Raw genomic sequence first — 16,495 nt, 5'->3', positions numbered from 1 at the left:
CGGCCTGAAAATAACCCCAACCGGTAACTTTGCTTTGGCTGTGAATGAACTCAAAGAGAAAGCTCAAAGGGCTTTCTATGCCATAAAAAGATAAATTAATATCGACATCCCAATCCAAATCTGGCTCAAACTTTTCAAAGCAGTAATTGAACCAATTGCATTATATGGCAGTGAAGTGTGGGGTCCTTCTGAAATTTGACTTTGTAAATTAGGAAAAACATCCAATTGAAACTCTACATCTAGATTTCTGTAAAAGAATACTCAAAGTCCAAAGAAAAACTCCAAACAACAGATGCAGAGCAGAATTAGGCCAATACCCTCTGCTTCTAAACATTCAAAAAAGAGCCCTGAAATTCTGGAAACACCTAAAAACAAGCGACCCCAACACATACCATTACAAAGCCCTAAAACAGCAAGAGCTGAGCGTAAGTAAGAGTCCCCTCCTTCAGCTGGTGCCGAGACTGACTCAGGACTCACACACACACACACAGCGAGCACAGTCTGTCACACACACACACACACACACTGACACACACACACTCACACACACACACACACACACACAGCGAGCACAGTCTGTCTCACACACACACTCACACAGCACAGTCTCTCCCGTGAAGAGAGAATCTGTTCCCACTGCAGTCTGGGAGAGACTGAAACAGAGCAGCACTTCCTCACAGAGTGCCCAAAATACCTAAACATTAGAGCCCACTTTTACCCCAAAATTAATCAGATATTTCCCCAATTTAACATTTGTAGCCCATCTGAAAAACTTTGTTTCATTCTTGGTGAAAAAGCCAAATGCGCATTTATTGCTGCAAAATGTGTAGCATCGTGCATCAGCTGAGAGACAAACACAATCCAGAAACAGACAGCCAATAGACATCTGCATAATGCTCCAATTCTCAGTCCAGTAGTTACTACATGACGTTCTGTATTATAATATATATATTTTTTGTTGTTTTTTCCTACACGTATCTGTGTAAATGACATTTCCATATTAGTTATATATTACATATTAGTTCTAATATATAAATAAAAAGTTCTAAATGTTCATGTGTTATAAACCATTTTCTTTGTTGTCTTAATGCTTTGGCAATGCAAAATGTATTTTTGTCATGCCAATAAAGCGATTTGAATGGAATTGACAGAGCCGCAGGGTCAAATCAGATATTTACTGCAGTAAATGTTATTGAGAGTGAAGAACAGCATGAAGTCAGTGTGAGCAACGTCCGAGTGTGATGTGAAGTCCCTCAAACAGTCAGGAACAGGAAGTGAAAACCAGAAAAAACCTCTGAGAACAGAACTGACATGGATTTTCCATCAAACTGCTGAGTAGGAGTGTGTGTGTGTGTGTGTGTGTGTGTGTGTGTATGTGTGTGAGAGAGAGAGAGAGTTTAGGAGGTTGTGGACAAAGTGTGTAAATCTGGTCTCTGCTCTGAAAAGTGTTTAATGTACAGCAACAAACACCACTACATTATAACAGGCAGAAGATGAAAGAGCTTTATTCTGATTCTGAGCGACTGACTCAACATTATGACGAACAAATCAATCAATCATCAAATACTGATTAGATCACAAATGAAGAACAAGAATAGACTATTAAAAAAAATACACACTGAAATTAATCTTAAAAGCTTAAAAAAAGGAACCCAGAAAAAAAGTGTTGCCTTGGAAACTAACAAAGTTAAAGTATTAATAACACACACACACACACTGACACACACACACACACACACACTGACACTCACTCACTCGCGCACACGATCACACACACACACACGCTCTGAGTGACTGGATGTGTGTTTTGTCTCCTCAGCTCTGATGGTTCTCGTCAACCTGTGACACTCAGAGACTCCAGCATCAGTTCTCAGCATGTCTGCTCTACAGGTACACACAGCACACTAACATCTAATTATTTTTGCATATTTAGATATACTCTATTTTTTGAGGTGGGTTATTTACTTTTGTATTTCTTGTATATATCTGTGCGCGTATATGTGTATATATATATATATATATATATATATATATATATATATATATATATATATATATATATATATATATATATATATATATATATATATATATATATATATATATATATATATATATATATATATATATTACACACATACACTCACCTAAAGGATTATTAGGAACACCATACTAATACTGTGTTTGACCCCCTTTCGCCTTCAGAACTGCCTTTATTCTACGTGGCATTGATTCAACAAGGTGCTGAAAGCATTCTTTATAAATGTTGGCCCATATTGATAGGATAGCATCTTGCAGTTGATGGAGATTTGTGGGATGCACATCCAGGGCACGAAGCTCCCGTTCCACCACATCCCAAAGATGCTCTATTGGGTTGAGATCTGGTGACTGTGGGGCCATTTTAGTTCAGTGAACTCATTGTCATGTTCAAGAAACCAATCTGAAATGATTCGAGCTTTGTGACATGGTGCATTATGCTGCTGGAAGTAGCCATCAGAGGATGGGTACATGGTGGTCATAAAGGGATGGACATGGTCAGAAACAATGCTCAGGTAGGCCGTGGCATTTAAACGATGCCCAATTGGCACTAAGGGGCCTAAAGTGTGCCAAGAAAACATCCCCCACACCATTACACCACCACCACCAGCCTGCACAGTGGTAACAAGGCATGATGGATCCATGTTCTCATTCTGTTTACGCCAAATTCTGACTCTACCATCTGAATGTCTCAACAGAAATCGAGACTCATCAGACCAGGCAACATTTTTCCAGTCTTCAACCGTCCAATTTTGGTGAGCTCGTGCAAATTGTAGCCTCTTTTTCCTATTTGTAGTGGAGATGAGTGGTACCCGGTGGGGTCTTCTGCTGTTGTAGCCCATCCGCCTCAAGGTTGTGCGTGTTGTGGCTTCACAAATGCTTTGCTGCATACCTCGGTTGTAACGAGTGGTTATTTCAGTCAAAGTTGCTCTTCTATCAGCTTGAATCAGTCGGCCCATTCTCCTCTGACCTCTAGCATCAACAAGGCATTTTCGCCCACAGGACTGCCGCATACTGGAGGTTTTTCCCTTTTCACACCATTCTTTGTAAACCCTAGAAATGGTTGTGCGTGAAAATCCCAGTAACTGAGCAGATTGTGAAATACTCAGACCGGCCCGTCTGGCACCAACAACCATGCCACGCTCAAAATTGCTTAAATCACCTTTCTTTCCCATTCTGACATTCAGTTTGGAGTTCAGGAGATTGTCTTGACCAGGACCACACCCCTAAATGCATTGAAGCAACTGCCATGTGATTGGTTGATTAGATAATTGCATTAATGAGAAATTGAACAGGTGTTCCTAATAATCCTTTAGGTGAGTGTGTGTATATATTATACATGCATTAATACATGCATTAATATATATATATATATATATATATATATATATATATATATAATTAAATTAAAAACATTGTAATTTGTATGTGGGAAATGAACCTTATTTTTAGGATGTCTGTTTATTATTTAATAAAAAATAATTATATTTTGCATGTGGTAGATGAAATCTATTTTTAATTGGGCAGATTGATTGTTTCTTTCTTTGTTTTGTTTTTTAATGTGTATTTATTTGCTAAATTTAGCAAAATAAATACTCTCATAAAATGTATAATAGTGTCTATTGTTTCTGTATAGCACATGTTAGCGTGTAGAGTGCATCTTTAGAGTGAGCTGTTGGTTGTCTCTCAGGCTCCATGGCCGCCGGGCACAGAGTGTGTGGCCAAGTATAATTTCCAGGGCAGCACAGAACAGGACCTGCCCTTCTGCAAAGGAGACCTGCTGACCATCATCGGCGTAACCAAGGTAACAGCCCATCAGCAAACACCTGATGATGTCATGTCTCCAGACGACCTGTCAGACACGCCTCTTATTTACCATGTGTTATTAATAAGAAATGTCATTAATGGACAAAGTTTTTTTTATTAAATTTTTTTTCTATTAAATATTAAACTGAGAGTGCTTTTTTGCTTATATTGTTAAGAAAAATATAGATACATTTCTGTATTTAGTTTTATAAAAGTTTTATAAAATGTTTAATTAAAAAGTTGTATACAAGGTGTTTTATATTAATGTAATAAAATATTCATATATTCTAATAATATATATATATATATATAATAGTAAATATTAATAATATATTTTGATATTATTAAAAATATTGTTTATTGTTATTTGTACTGCGAGTGCAATGAAAATATGTTCTGCTGTTATGGCATTAAATAAATTAATACTATATACATTGTTTATGTTTATTACATTTGGTGAAACAATGTAACAACATCATGACTGCTGTAGTGATCATACTGTTTTTTTTGTTTGTTTGTTTTATTATTTATATGAATTAATTATGAGTCTACTTGGTTGTTTACATGAAGAAATTATGCTTCTTCTTTTTTTACTTAAGTCTCCATTTAAACCATTTCAGATCAAGTGCGTTAATGTTGACATGTACAGTGGGGCAAATAAGTATTTGATAGACTGCCAATTTTTCCAGTTTTCTCACTTACAAAGAGTGGAGAGATCTGTAATTTTCATCGTAGATACACCTCAACTGTGAGAGACAGAATATACAAATAATCCAGAAAATTACATTGTATGATTTTTGAAAAATGAATTTCCATTTTATTGCATGAAATAAGTATTTGATCACCTACCAACCAGCAAGAATTCTGGCTCTCACAGACCTGTTAGTTTGTCTTTAAGAAGCCCTCCTATCCTCCACTCATTACCTGTATTAATTGCACCTGTTTGAACTTGTTACCTGTATAAAAGACACCTGTTCACACACTCAATCAATCAGACTCCAACCTCTCCACTGTGGGCAAGACCAAAGAGCTGTCTAAGGACACTAGGGACACAATTGTAGACCTGCACAAGGCTGGGATGGACTACACGGGAGGACCTGGTCAATGACCTGAAGAGCGCTGGGACTACAGTCTCAACGGTTGCCATTAGTAACACACTACACCGTCATGGATTACAATCCTGCAGCACGCAAGGTCCCCCTGCTCAAGCCAGCACATGTCCAGGCCCGTCTGAAGTTTGCCAAAGACCATCTGGATGATCCAGAGGAGGCATGGGAGAAGGTCATGTGGTCAGATGAGACCAAAATATAACTTTTTGGTATAAACTCCACTCTCAGTGTTTGGAGGAAGAAGTTTGGGGGTGGAAACATCATGCTTTGGGGTGCTTTTCTGCAAAGGGAACAGGACGACTGCACCGTATTGAGGGGAGGATGGATGGGGCCATGTATCGTGAGGGCAACAACCTCCTTCCCTCAGTAAGAGCATTGAAGATGGGTCGTGGCTGGGTCTTCCAGCATAACAATGACCCCAAACACACAGCAAGGGCAACTAAGCAGTGGCTCCGTAAGAAGCATTTCAAGGTCCTGGAGTGGCCAGTCTCCAGACCTGAACCCAATAGAACATCTATGGCGGAGCTGAGACTCCGTGTTGTCCAGCGACAGCCCCAAAACCTGAACGATCTGGAGAAGACCTGTATGGAGGAGTGGACCACAATCCCTGCTGCAGTGTGTGCAAACCTGCTCAAGAACTACAGGAAACCTCTGACCTCTGTCATTGTAAAGAAAGGTTTCTGTACCAAATATTAAGTTCTATTTTTATATTGTATCAAATACTTATTTCATGCAATAAAATGGAAATTAATTATTCAAAAATGTGATTTTTCTGGATTTAAAAAAAAATATTCTCTCACAGTTGAGGTGTACCTACGATGAAAATGACAGATCTCTCCATTCTTTGTAAGTGGGAAAGCTTGAAAAATCAGCGGTGTATCAAATACTTATTTGCTCCACTGTATATATTGAATCCTCATGAAATTACAGCAGACATCTTCAGTTATAATTTCAGCTCTGTCAGTCGTGTTGTCATGCTCATGTTCTCCACTGACTGACTGACTGACTGATTGATTGATTGATTGATTTAGGACCCAAACTGGTACAAAGCGAAGAACTCTGTTGGCCGGGAGGGAATGATTCCAGCAAACTACGTCCAGAAGAGAGAAGGAGTCAAATCCGGAGGAAAGCTCAGCCTGATGCCGTGAGTTGATCATGATCTTCATCCAGCTCTCAGATCAATAACTCCAGACCCAGATCACAGAGCACTCCAGCCCTGATGAATTGTGGGTAACTGTTGGTTCAGCTGATGGTGGTTTTATTGTGGAAGGTCTTGAGAATGGATGAGTGTAGACTGTGCTTCTGCTGCTGGAGACGCGTCTGAATCAGATGTTTGATTCTCACACACACACAAAGAACACATGAAGTCATTATGCAAATCCCCCTCAAACACACCGTCGTGTGTTAATACTTCTCTGAGTTCATGGAGTTGTTCAGAACGAGTCCAGCTGGATTTCAATAATAAATGTTGGTTTTGAACGGAGAAGGATGTTTTATTTTTTGTGAGCGATTATTTTTTTTATTTTATTTAAAGGCAAACTCAAAAAAAAAAATGCATACATAACTGCATAATGGACATACATAAACAGCAATTTGGGAAAGGCGATACATGCACACAGAAGCGCCCCAGAGGGGACAGACAAGGTCCATGCCACAATTACAAATGGATCATCTGATGATCTGGGCTCTTCGAGGATGTGATTGTCTCCCAAATCCAATCAGAAAGCAAAGTTTGTAAGTCACCACTGATATCCTTAGACCAGATAGCTGTTATGGACAGTGGTCTGCATGAGTGTGAGGAGAAAAGAGCAAACAACTGAAGCAGAAACAACAGAATGAGCAGTTAGGATCAGGGAGAATTACTTTCCACAAGAGATGTACAGGCAATTCTGTCAGCATTATCACCATTTCTGTCTAACATGGAAATATTTAAATTTCTTCAAACAGTTATCAAAACACCTTTAGTTTTATTGTCAGCCGCAGCAAAAGAGACCACCTCGTAATATTTATTATTGCATCTATGAACATCATCCTTCCACAAATGAGCTTTCTGGATCAAAGCAATGTCAACCCTCTTTGGTACGCAGTAGTTATGGCGGTCATTTAAACCATTGACATTACAACTTATTATTTTTATTATTACTATCAAACAAATAACTGAACTGAACAAATGAAAGAAAGTTATACCACTGCAAATGAATTAACTCAAGTCTGCCTTTAAAAAGCCATTAACATAAAGAAAACCCACCCCATAAAACTTTACAGACTGGAGTAAAAACCCTCCCCTTAATCAGTGACCGTAACATGACAGCCAGTACCAGTCTTTAGGACACCGCCGTTAGCCATTATAAGAGAACAGAATAACTGAGTTCACACAAAGAGTATGTACTTTCCATAACGAGGAAACACATAAATAATTGTATCATGAAAACTGTGCATTAGTGATACCAAGTTTCCTATCTTACATGAAGAACTGCCAGTAGCTGATTGACACATGAAGATCTAGATCAGTAAATCAGAAGTGGAGTCACTCAGTATTATCTCAAACCCATCCCAGGAGAATGAGGAGCGGGAATGGAGCTCAGGAATTGACCCGCTTCATCCGGTGAGTGCATTAGTTTGGTCTTGCCGTGTTTCATGACGATCTTCAGAGTAGCTGGATACTGAAGAAAGATCTGCAGACCTGCCTCTTTCAATTCTTTCCGTATTGCACTGAAGGAGCTCCGCTTCTTTGCCGTCGCGGGAGAGAAGTCGGGGAAGAAGCTCAACATCACACCGTCACCCGCTTTGGAGTGATCCGTTGAAGCTCTGGAGTAAACTCGATGTGCATGTTCGCTGTCGATATCTCTGCCCGCAAGTCATGGGATCCAGATCGGCAGAGACCGTTTCAGAAAGCCGATCGGGTCATCCTTCTCGGCCCCTTCAGGTCCCAGCAGGTGGAGATTACTGCTGTGGTCCTGTAGATCAGTCACCTGCTGCTCGAGGGCATCGCCGATCACCTCCCTGTGCTCTCTCTGTTCCCCGATTAAAAAGTCAACTTTAGAGCGTATATTCTGGATTGTAGTCATGTGAGAGGTGAATTCGGTGCGTATTGCTGCTGATTCAGCCTTCAAAATGTCCTTAAATCGCTTTATAGTGACCGCCATATTGTCTTCAGTGTTGGCTCGCCCGCTGCGGCTGTTGATTGGTTTTCTTCTTAATTGGCGAGGATGATGGTGAGAGATAAGCAAGATTCCGACTGTGTGACCTCTCCAGACCAACGACAAATGAAAAAATCTACCCCAAATGTAAAAAAAGACGACTAATAACAGTAAAAGACGGTAATATATACAGAGCTCAGCTAATGTGTGACTTGGCTCATGAAGGCGTCACGTGATCCAGGAGGATGTTTTATTGAAGGATGTTTTCAGAGTAAGACAGCGGGTGATGGAGGAGAATGCATTCTGCTGTCAGTAAACACAAGTGCATTCCTGCTGGCAGTTCTTCTGCATTTTTGCATGAAGTGTGTGTGTTCAGCACAGAGCTCATGACCCACAATCCTCGGCGTTTGCTGATTCCACTCAAACATGACGTTTTTGTTTTCTAACCTGATTAGATTTGAATCATCATTCTGTGTGACTGACTCGGATTGCATGATTTGATTTCAGTAGCATGCTCAATCTTTCTCTCACACACACAAGCACACACACACACACACACACACACACACTTAAACGTGCACATGCACACACACACATATACACACAGACACTGTAACACGCACACACACATATACACACGCACACACACACACACGCGCTCATGTGGCCCTGCGGTCTCTAAAAATGACCTCTGCAGGAAACACTATTTTAGCTGCACTCATTAAAATCACTAATGTTTATTTTTCTAGATATTGTGAAGCCTAAACCCAAGACTCGTGTGGTTTAGAGCTGAAATCTGAGCGTTACTGTGTTGGTCAGAAGTCTCTGATGTGATGAAGCTCTGAAGGGTTCAGTGTCCAGCTGCCAGTGATTGGTCACACAGGGAAACTGCTGTTCCTGATGATTGTTACTCATAGAGTTTCTCAGTAAACGAGTGAAATGCTGAAGTGAAATACAGTCATCCGCTGAAATCTGAGTTCCCTAACTACTTCTGCTGCTTCAAAACAAACAGCATTAATGTTAGAATCAATGAAAGTCCAGAGTCATACATAGAATAACTTATAATACAGTTATATATAATATCAGTGACATTGATGTAGTCTGTGAAATACATCAGTATACTGAAGCATGTCTACAGTCTCACTACCTGTTTCTGTTCAGAAGCACATTTATTATTTGATGTGTGTATGTATGTGTATATATATACAGTACACACACTCTCTCACACACACACAGACACTCACTCACACACATGCACATTATACTTATTTATGTAAAATTCATAAATCGCATCCAAAATAAAATTTGTTTACATATGTGTGTACTGTATATTTATTATAAACAATTATACACAAATATACACACATGCATGTGTATATTTATATTTGTAATATAAATATAGACATGTAAATATTTTCTAAATATATATCGTGTATTTATATATACATAATAAATATACAACAAACACACATTATGCAAACAAAAACTTATTTTGTATGCGATTAATGTGCATGTATATATATTTACGTGTGTGTGTATTTATTTATTTATGATTATTACCATATACAGATTTTTTTTATGTTGGTTTCTGTATAGCTTAATTTTTATTTCAGTATTTTTAGTAACTTTAGTACTTTAAATTAATTTAATTTCAGTTTGCTGCCAAGGCAGCATTTCTAATTTTTTATATATATATATATATATTTTTTTTTTTTTTTTTTTTTTTAAAGGATCTAAATGTAATAATTTTTATTTCGACTTCTATTCAATAAAAGACTATTTTTAATAGTTTTAGGTAACAATAATAACACTGATCATATATTGTTGAATTAAATCACTTCGCGAGAGAATATCTGCAGAACAATGATGTCGAATTCATCAGGAAGATCAAAGAAGAGAAATCAAAAGAACATCAAATAATACAGACGGAGTATCTGCTGGATTCGATCTGACCGGATGACATTGAGTTTGAGTCTCAGCTGAAGTCTCTCTCTACTGTACACACTGTATGAGCTCATGAAGGATATTAATGTATGTGAGTGTTGTGTGTTTGTCAGATGGTTTCACGGTAAGATCACGCGTGAGCAGGCGGAGCGGCTCCTCTATCCGCCGGAGACGGGGCTGTACCTGGTGCGAGAGAGCACCAACTACCCCGGAGACTACACGCTGTGTGTGAGCTGCGACAGCAAGGTGGAGCACTACCGCATCATCTACCACAGCGGGAAACTGTCCATCGACGAGGAGGAGTACTTCGACAACCTCATGCAGCTGGTGGAGGTGAGAGAGTGTGTGTGAGAGTGTGTGAGAGTGTGTGAGAGTGTGTGTGAGTGTGTGTGTGTGTGTGAGAGTGTGTGTGTGAGAGTGTGTGTGTGAGAGTGTGTGTGTGAGAGTGTGTGAGTGTGTGTGTGTGAGAGAGTGAGTGTGTGTGTGTGTGTGTGTGTGTGTGTGTGTGTGTGTGTGTGTGTGTGAGAGTGTGTGTGTGTGTGTGTGTGTGTGTGTGAGAGTGAGAGTGTGTGTGTGTGTGTGAGTGTGAGTGTGTGTGTGTACGTGTTTAGCTATACTTGTGAGGACCAGATGTCCCCACAAGGATAGTAAAGCCTGAGATTTTTGACTTTGTGAGGACATTTGGCCGGTCCTCACAAGGGAAATAAATTATTAAAAATACTAAATGAAGTTTATCTTAAAATGCAAAAATGCACAAAGTCTCCTGTGAGGGCTAAGTTTAGGTGTAGGGTTGGTGTAGGGCAATAGCACATACAGTTTGTTCAGTATAAAAACCATTACGCCTATGGAGAGTCCTCTCAAATATAGCAAAACCAACATGCGTGTGTGTGTGTGTGTGTGTGAGAGTGTGAGAGTGTGTGTGTGTGTGTGTGTGTGTGTGTGTGTGTGTGTGTTTAGAGGCATTCTTCACATTCTCTTGTCGTCTTTCTCATTCTCATCATTGTTTCTCTTGATGGCGTGTCATAACAAGCTGAATCAACGTCACCGCTGTTAACAAGAGCAGACCTGTGTGTGTGTGTGTGTGTGTGTTCATGAAATTGATTCCTAAGAGTTTGTTCTGCCCTCTAGTGGCTCCTGAGTTTCATCTCAACAAGAGTCTGATGAAGAGAATTATTATGTTGTCCAGGACAGCTAAAAAACTTTTTGTAATTTCGGAAAAAAATACATTTACAAAATCATAAAAAACAAGAATTTTTGTAACTTTTTTTTTTTTTTTGCTTTTGCTTTTCATTGAATGAGCAAACACAAATATGAAGACATAATGTTTTTAAAAGATGTATTAAAAACAGAAAAACCCATGACAGCTGATTGAGCTGTAGTGATTTGACTGAGTTTGAGTCGTTGATCGTTCGTTTTGTTCATGATTTGATGCGTTTGTCATTTTTCCTCCCCTGGATGTTTATTGTTAGTGGCAGGAAAGCTAATTCTGCATCAGCTCAGAAAGTCATGTTTGTACCGGAAACATCTCAACAGAGCGCCGTGAGACGAGTGTGACCTCTATCCCAGCATGCTCTGCTCCCTCGGGCTGCTGTCACTCTTCCCCTCCGTTCTCCTTGTTTTGGGCCCACAGTCTCTGTGTGTTTCCTCTTTCACAGGAAGTGCTCCGACCCTGAGCAGAGTTCATAACCGCTTCTGTGTGCAACGTGACTATTGATCATGCATGTTAACCTGTGTGTGTGTGTGTGTGTGTGTGTGCAGCATTACACTAAAGACGCTGACGGTCTTTGCACGCGGCTCATCAAACCCAAGCTGATGGAGGGGACGGTGGCGGCGCAGGACGAGTTCTCCAGGAGTCAGTCTCTCTTTGAGCTTCAACAGAGATCCTGTGCTATTTCACTTTTATTTATCTACTATTATAGATCTTTATTTTCCAAAGTAGCTTTTAATTTATGCTATCAGGTTTCAATTTAATTCCAGATTGTTTTGCTGTTGTTTTTTTTCATTTTTAAAAACCATTTATTTGATATACATTTATAATATTATTTATTTATCATTTATTATGAATTTGCTATTTCAGTTAGTCTTTATTTATTTTATTTCCAGTTAGTAATTTTATTTTATTAATTTTATAAATAATAATTAATTATTTATAATTTATTAGTTCACAGTAATTTATTTGTTGACATCATGGGGTAATTTTCTTTTTTTTTTTCTTTTAATAATTTCATTTTAGTATTATGTACATACTATTATAGTTTTTATTTATATGTGACCCTGGAGCACAAAACATTAATCAACAATACATTGTATGGGTCAAAATTATAGATTTGTCCAAGTAAAGATCATGTTCCATGAAGATATTTTGACTTAAACTTCATTTTTGATTATTAATATGCATTGCTAAGAACTTCATTTGAACAACTTTAAAGGAGATTTTCTCAATATTTAGATTTTTTTGCTCCCTCAGATTCCAGATTTTCTAATAGTTGTATCTCAGACAAATATTGTCCTATCATAACAAACCATACATCAATGGAAAGATGATTTATGATTGATGCTTATGACTGGTTTTGTGCTCCAGGGTCAGGGTTTTTTTTTTTTTTTTGAGTATTCAGTTGAATTTTAGTTAAAATATTTGTAATTTTGTTATTGTGCTTTTGTCATTTTCATAATTTGTGGTTTATTTGAAAAATTACTATTTGGGTTAATTTATTATTAATAATGCTTTTTTTTTGGCATTTTTATTTCCAGTTAGCAATTATAGTTTAGTTAATTTATTATTATCTTTTATAGTTATTACAGCATTATTTGTCTAGTATTTCTGTTAATATTTTGAAGTAACTTTTTACTTTTAGGTTTTTTGTTTTAATATTTAGTCATTTTGTTGTGTGCTTTCACAATATTAAGTTTTTTTTTATTTCAAATACTAGTAAATATTTATTATTAACTATTCATTATTCAGTTTTAGTGTTTATTTTCTTTCCAGTTACTCATTTTAGTGGTTCAACTTGAACTGCATATTTTATTTCAGCTTCAGTTAACAATGTTTTTGTTTTAGTTAACGATAATAACCTTGACGTTCATCCTACAAACAACATTCTTTAATTTTTCTAAATGATTTGTATTTTCCTTGATTTAACAGCTATATGCAATATTACATGGAGCTCATTTTAAACTACAGTAAACTTTACTGTTCAATAAATCTAGAAGATGAAAGGAAATGCATCTCAGCAGATCCCAGCGATGAATGTGAAGCGAGGTTCATGCTGATGTCTGCTCAGATCTGTCAGGACTCAGAAGTGAAAGCACTTTTATCTTTAAGACGTTTGTCTTCACAGGTGGATGGGCTATGAACAGGAAAGATCTCAAACTCATACAGACCATCGGCAAAGGAGAGTTCGGAGGTGCGTGAAGATCCGTGTGATGCTGTGTTTGAGGATGAAGAATCAGTGTGTAATCTGTGTGTGTGTGTGTGTGTGTCAGATGTGATGGTGGGAGATTACCGAGGGACAAAGGTGGCAGTGAAGTGCATCAAACACGACGCCACGGCTCAGGCCTTCCTCGCTGAAGCTTCAGTCATGACGTGAGTACAGATCATCAGACTGACCTTCACCTGGACTTCAGAACTTTATACAGGTGTGCAAGCGTCCAGCTTCAGCGGCTGCTTCAGTGTCAAATCTGGACTGATTTAGATCAAGTAAACATCAGAATAACTGCAGTCATATCTCCAGATGAACTCTTACTGGACTGAAGCAGCTCAGCTTTACTTGATTCTCCATCAATCATGTTCTAGTAAAATCAGTGCGTCTCAAATCTGATCATCAGGATCTTCTGAGGAGCGTTTGTTTCTTCATCTCTCAATCAGCATTGCATTATATGTTTGGATCATTTCAATCTCATCTTACTGAGACATATTACTGGAGATATAGACATATTACTGGAGATATAGACATATTACTGGAGATATAGCCCTATTACTGGAGATATAGCCCTATTACTGGAGATATAGACATATTACTGGAGATATAGCCCTATTACTGGAGATATAGCCCTATTACTGGAGATATAGACATATTACTGGAGATATAGACATATTACTGGAGATATAGACATATTACTGGAGATATAGACATATTACTGGAGATATAGACATATTACTGGAGCTATAGACCTATTACTGGAGATATAGACATATTACTGGAGACAGAGACCTATTACTGGAGATATAGACCTATTACTGGAGATATAGACCTATTACTGGAGATATAGACCTATTACTGGAGATATAGCCATATTACTGGAGATATAGCCATATTACTGGAGATATAGACCTATTACTGGAGATATAGACCTATTACTGGAGATATAGACCTATTACTGGAGATATAGACCTATTACTGGAGATATAGCCCTATTACTGGAGATATAGACCTATTACTGGAGATATAGACCTATTACTGGAGATATAGACCTATTACTGGAGATATAGACCTATTACTGGAGATATAGACCTATTACTGGAGATATAGACATATTACTGGAGCTATAGACCTATTACTGGAGATATAGACATATTACTGGAGATATAGACCTATTACTGGAGATATAGACATATTACTGGAGATATAGACCTATTACTGGAGATATAGACCTATTACTGGAGATATAGACCTATTACTGGAGATATAGACCTATTACTGGAGACAGAGACCTATTACTGGAGATATAGCCATATTACTGGAGATATAGACCTATTACTGGAGATATAGCCATATTACTGGAGATATAGCCATATTACTGGAGATATAGACCTATTACTGGAGATATAGACCTATTACTGGAGATATAGACCTATTACTGGAGATATAGACCTATTACTGGAGATATAGACCTATTACTGGAGATATAGACCCATTACTGGAGATATAGACCTATTACTGGAGATATAGACCTATTACTGGAGATATAGCCCTATTACTGGAGATATAGACATATTACTGGAGACAGAGACCTATTACTGGAGATATAGACCTATTACTGGAGATATAGACCTATTACTGGAGATATAGACCTATTACTGGAGATATAGACCTATTACTGGAGATATAGCCATATTACTGGAGATATAGACCTATTACTGGAGATATAGACCTATTACTGGAGATATAGCCATATTACTGGAGATATAGACATTACTGGAGATATAGACCTATTACTGGAGATATAGCCATATTACTGGAGATATAGACCTATTACTGGAGATATAGACCTATTACTGGAGATGTAGACCTATTACTGGAGATATAGACCTATTACTGGAGATATAGACCTATTACTGGAGATATAGAGTGACCGCTGATATTTAGATCATTTTATGTCAGTATCTGCTGCACTATAAAGATATATAAAGATCTCATTTATTTACATTACAAGCATCAGAATTTCATCATAGAAATATCAGCATCTGCAGCAAATTCATATTTTGCTCTGTTTGAGTCTGAATAAAATTGAGCTGTTTTTACTTCATGTTCTCAGTTGATCAGACTATATGAGCTATAAAAGCAAATATGATACTTGACAAAACGCATACAGAGTTTTTAAAATCTGATGGATTCTGATTGGCTGTCAGTGCTTTCAGTGTGTTTGTGTGTGCGTGTGTGTGTGTTGCAGTCAGCTGAGACACACTAACCTGGTGCAGTTATTAGGGGTGATCGTGGAGGAACGAGGCAGTTTGTTCATCGTGACTGAATACATGACCAAGGTCAGTGCCGTTTCTCTCAGTGTTGCTGTTAAAAGTTGAATCATGAACTAATTAATGCCATTAATTGCTTATGATCTGCTGTTGTTGAATTATCACAATGTTTACAGTATTGTATTTATATGGTAATATGTTGTAGATGGTTGTCAGAGCATGTTTTATCTCAGGCCTCTGCGTTTCCTTTTCTTTCTAGGAGTGCTTGTGCACGCTCAACAATTTAGGAGCGCCTTCAAATTAATAATGAAATCTTCTGATCAAAAATTAGCCTTCCCATTACAAGGTGATATTAGACTCCTTAAAGTGATTTACAGGGAATTTAGTTTTTACCTTTGTAATGGCATTTTTCTAACTTTATTAAAAGTGTCATCTTTTGTCAAATTAAAAAAATATTTATAAGCTTTTTATCATTTCTAATTAAAACAACAGAATAAAAACAAGTAGAATAAGATGCCAATCAAATGAAATCAGTATTTAAGGAATAAATGTGTTCTACAGAGGTGGCACAGAAGAACACAAGTGGCTTGTAGGTGTATTTCCAGATGTTTAATGAGGCTCAGAGTGCAGTTAAATTCATAAATTCATGTTGAGGTTAATGTTTTAAATATACAATTTTGAATGTAGAAATATTAAATGATTTAAATAACATAAAAGATACTTTAAAAATTAAACTAAAGCTGCCGGTAGGTGGCGCTGTCACTGAT

General features: G+C 37.7%; 1 protein-coding gene across 1 annotated transcript in view; it reads left to right on the top strand.

The window, feature by feature from the left end:
* Positions 1-16,495, top strand: part of LOC306843250 (tyrosine-protein kinase CSK) — a 30,192-nt gene that overhangs the window by 10,675 nt on the left and 3,022 nt on the right. Inside the window, exons 2-9 of the mRNA XM_079374615.1 lie at positions 1,820-1,890; positions 3,728-3,841; positions 5,984-6,096; positions 10,150-10,369; positions 11,795-11,888; positions 13,375-13,440; positions 13,520-13,619; positions 15,707-15,797. Coding sequence (XP_079230741.1) covers positions 1,876-1,890; positions 3,728-3,841; positions 5,984-6,096; positions 10,150-10,369; positions 11,795-11,888; positions 13,375-13,440; positions 13,520-13,619; positions 15,707-15,797 — 813 coding nt within the window. The 5' untranslated portion in view covers positions 1,820-1,875. The remainder of the gene's footprint in view (positions 1-1,819; positions 1,891-3,727; positions 3,842-5,983; positions 6,097-10,149; positions 10,370-11,794; positions 11,889-13,374; positions 13,441-13,519; positions 13,620-15,706; positions 15,798-16,495) is intronic.

This window comes from Barbus barbus (genome assembly GCF_936440315.1).
Source record: "Barbus barbus genome assembly, chromosome: 23".
NCBI lineage: Eukaryota > Metazoa > Chordata > Actinopteri > Cypriniformes > Cyprinidae > Barbus > Barbus barbus.
The sequence above is the reverse complement of the archived record's forward strand: the minus strand, read 5'-3'. Positions and strand labels throughout refer to the sequence as shown.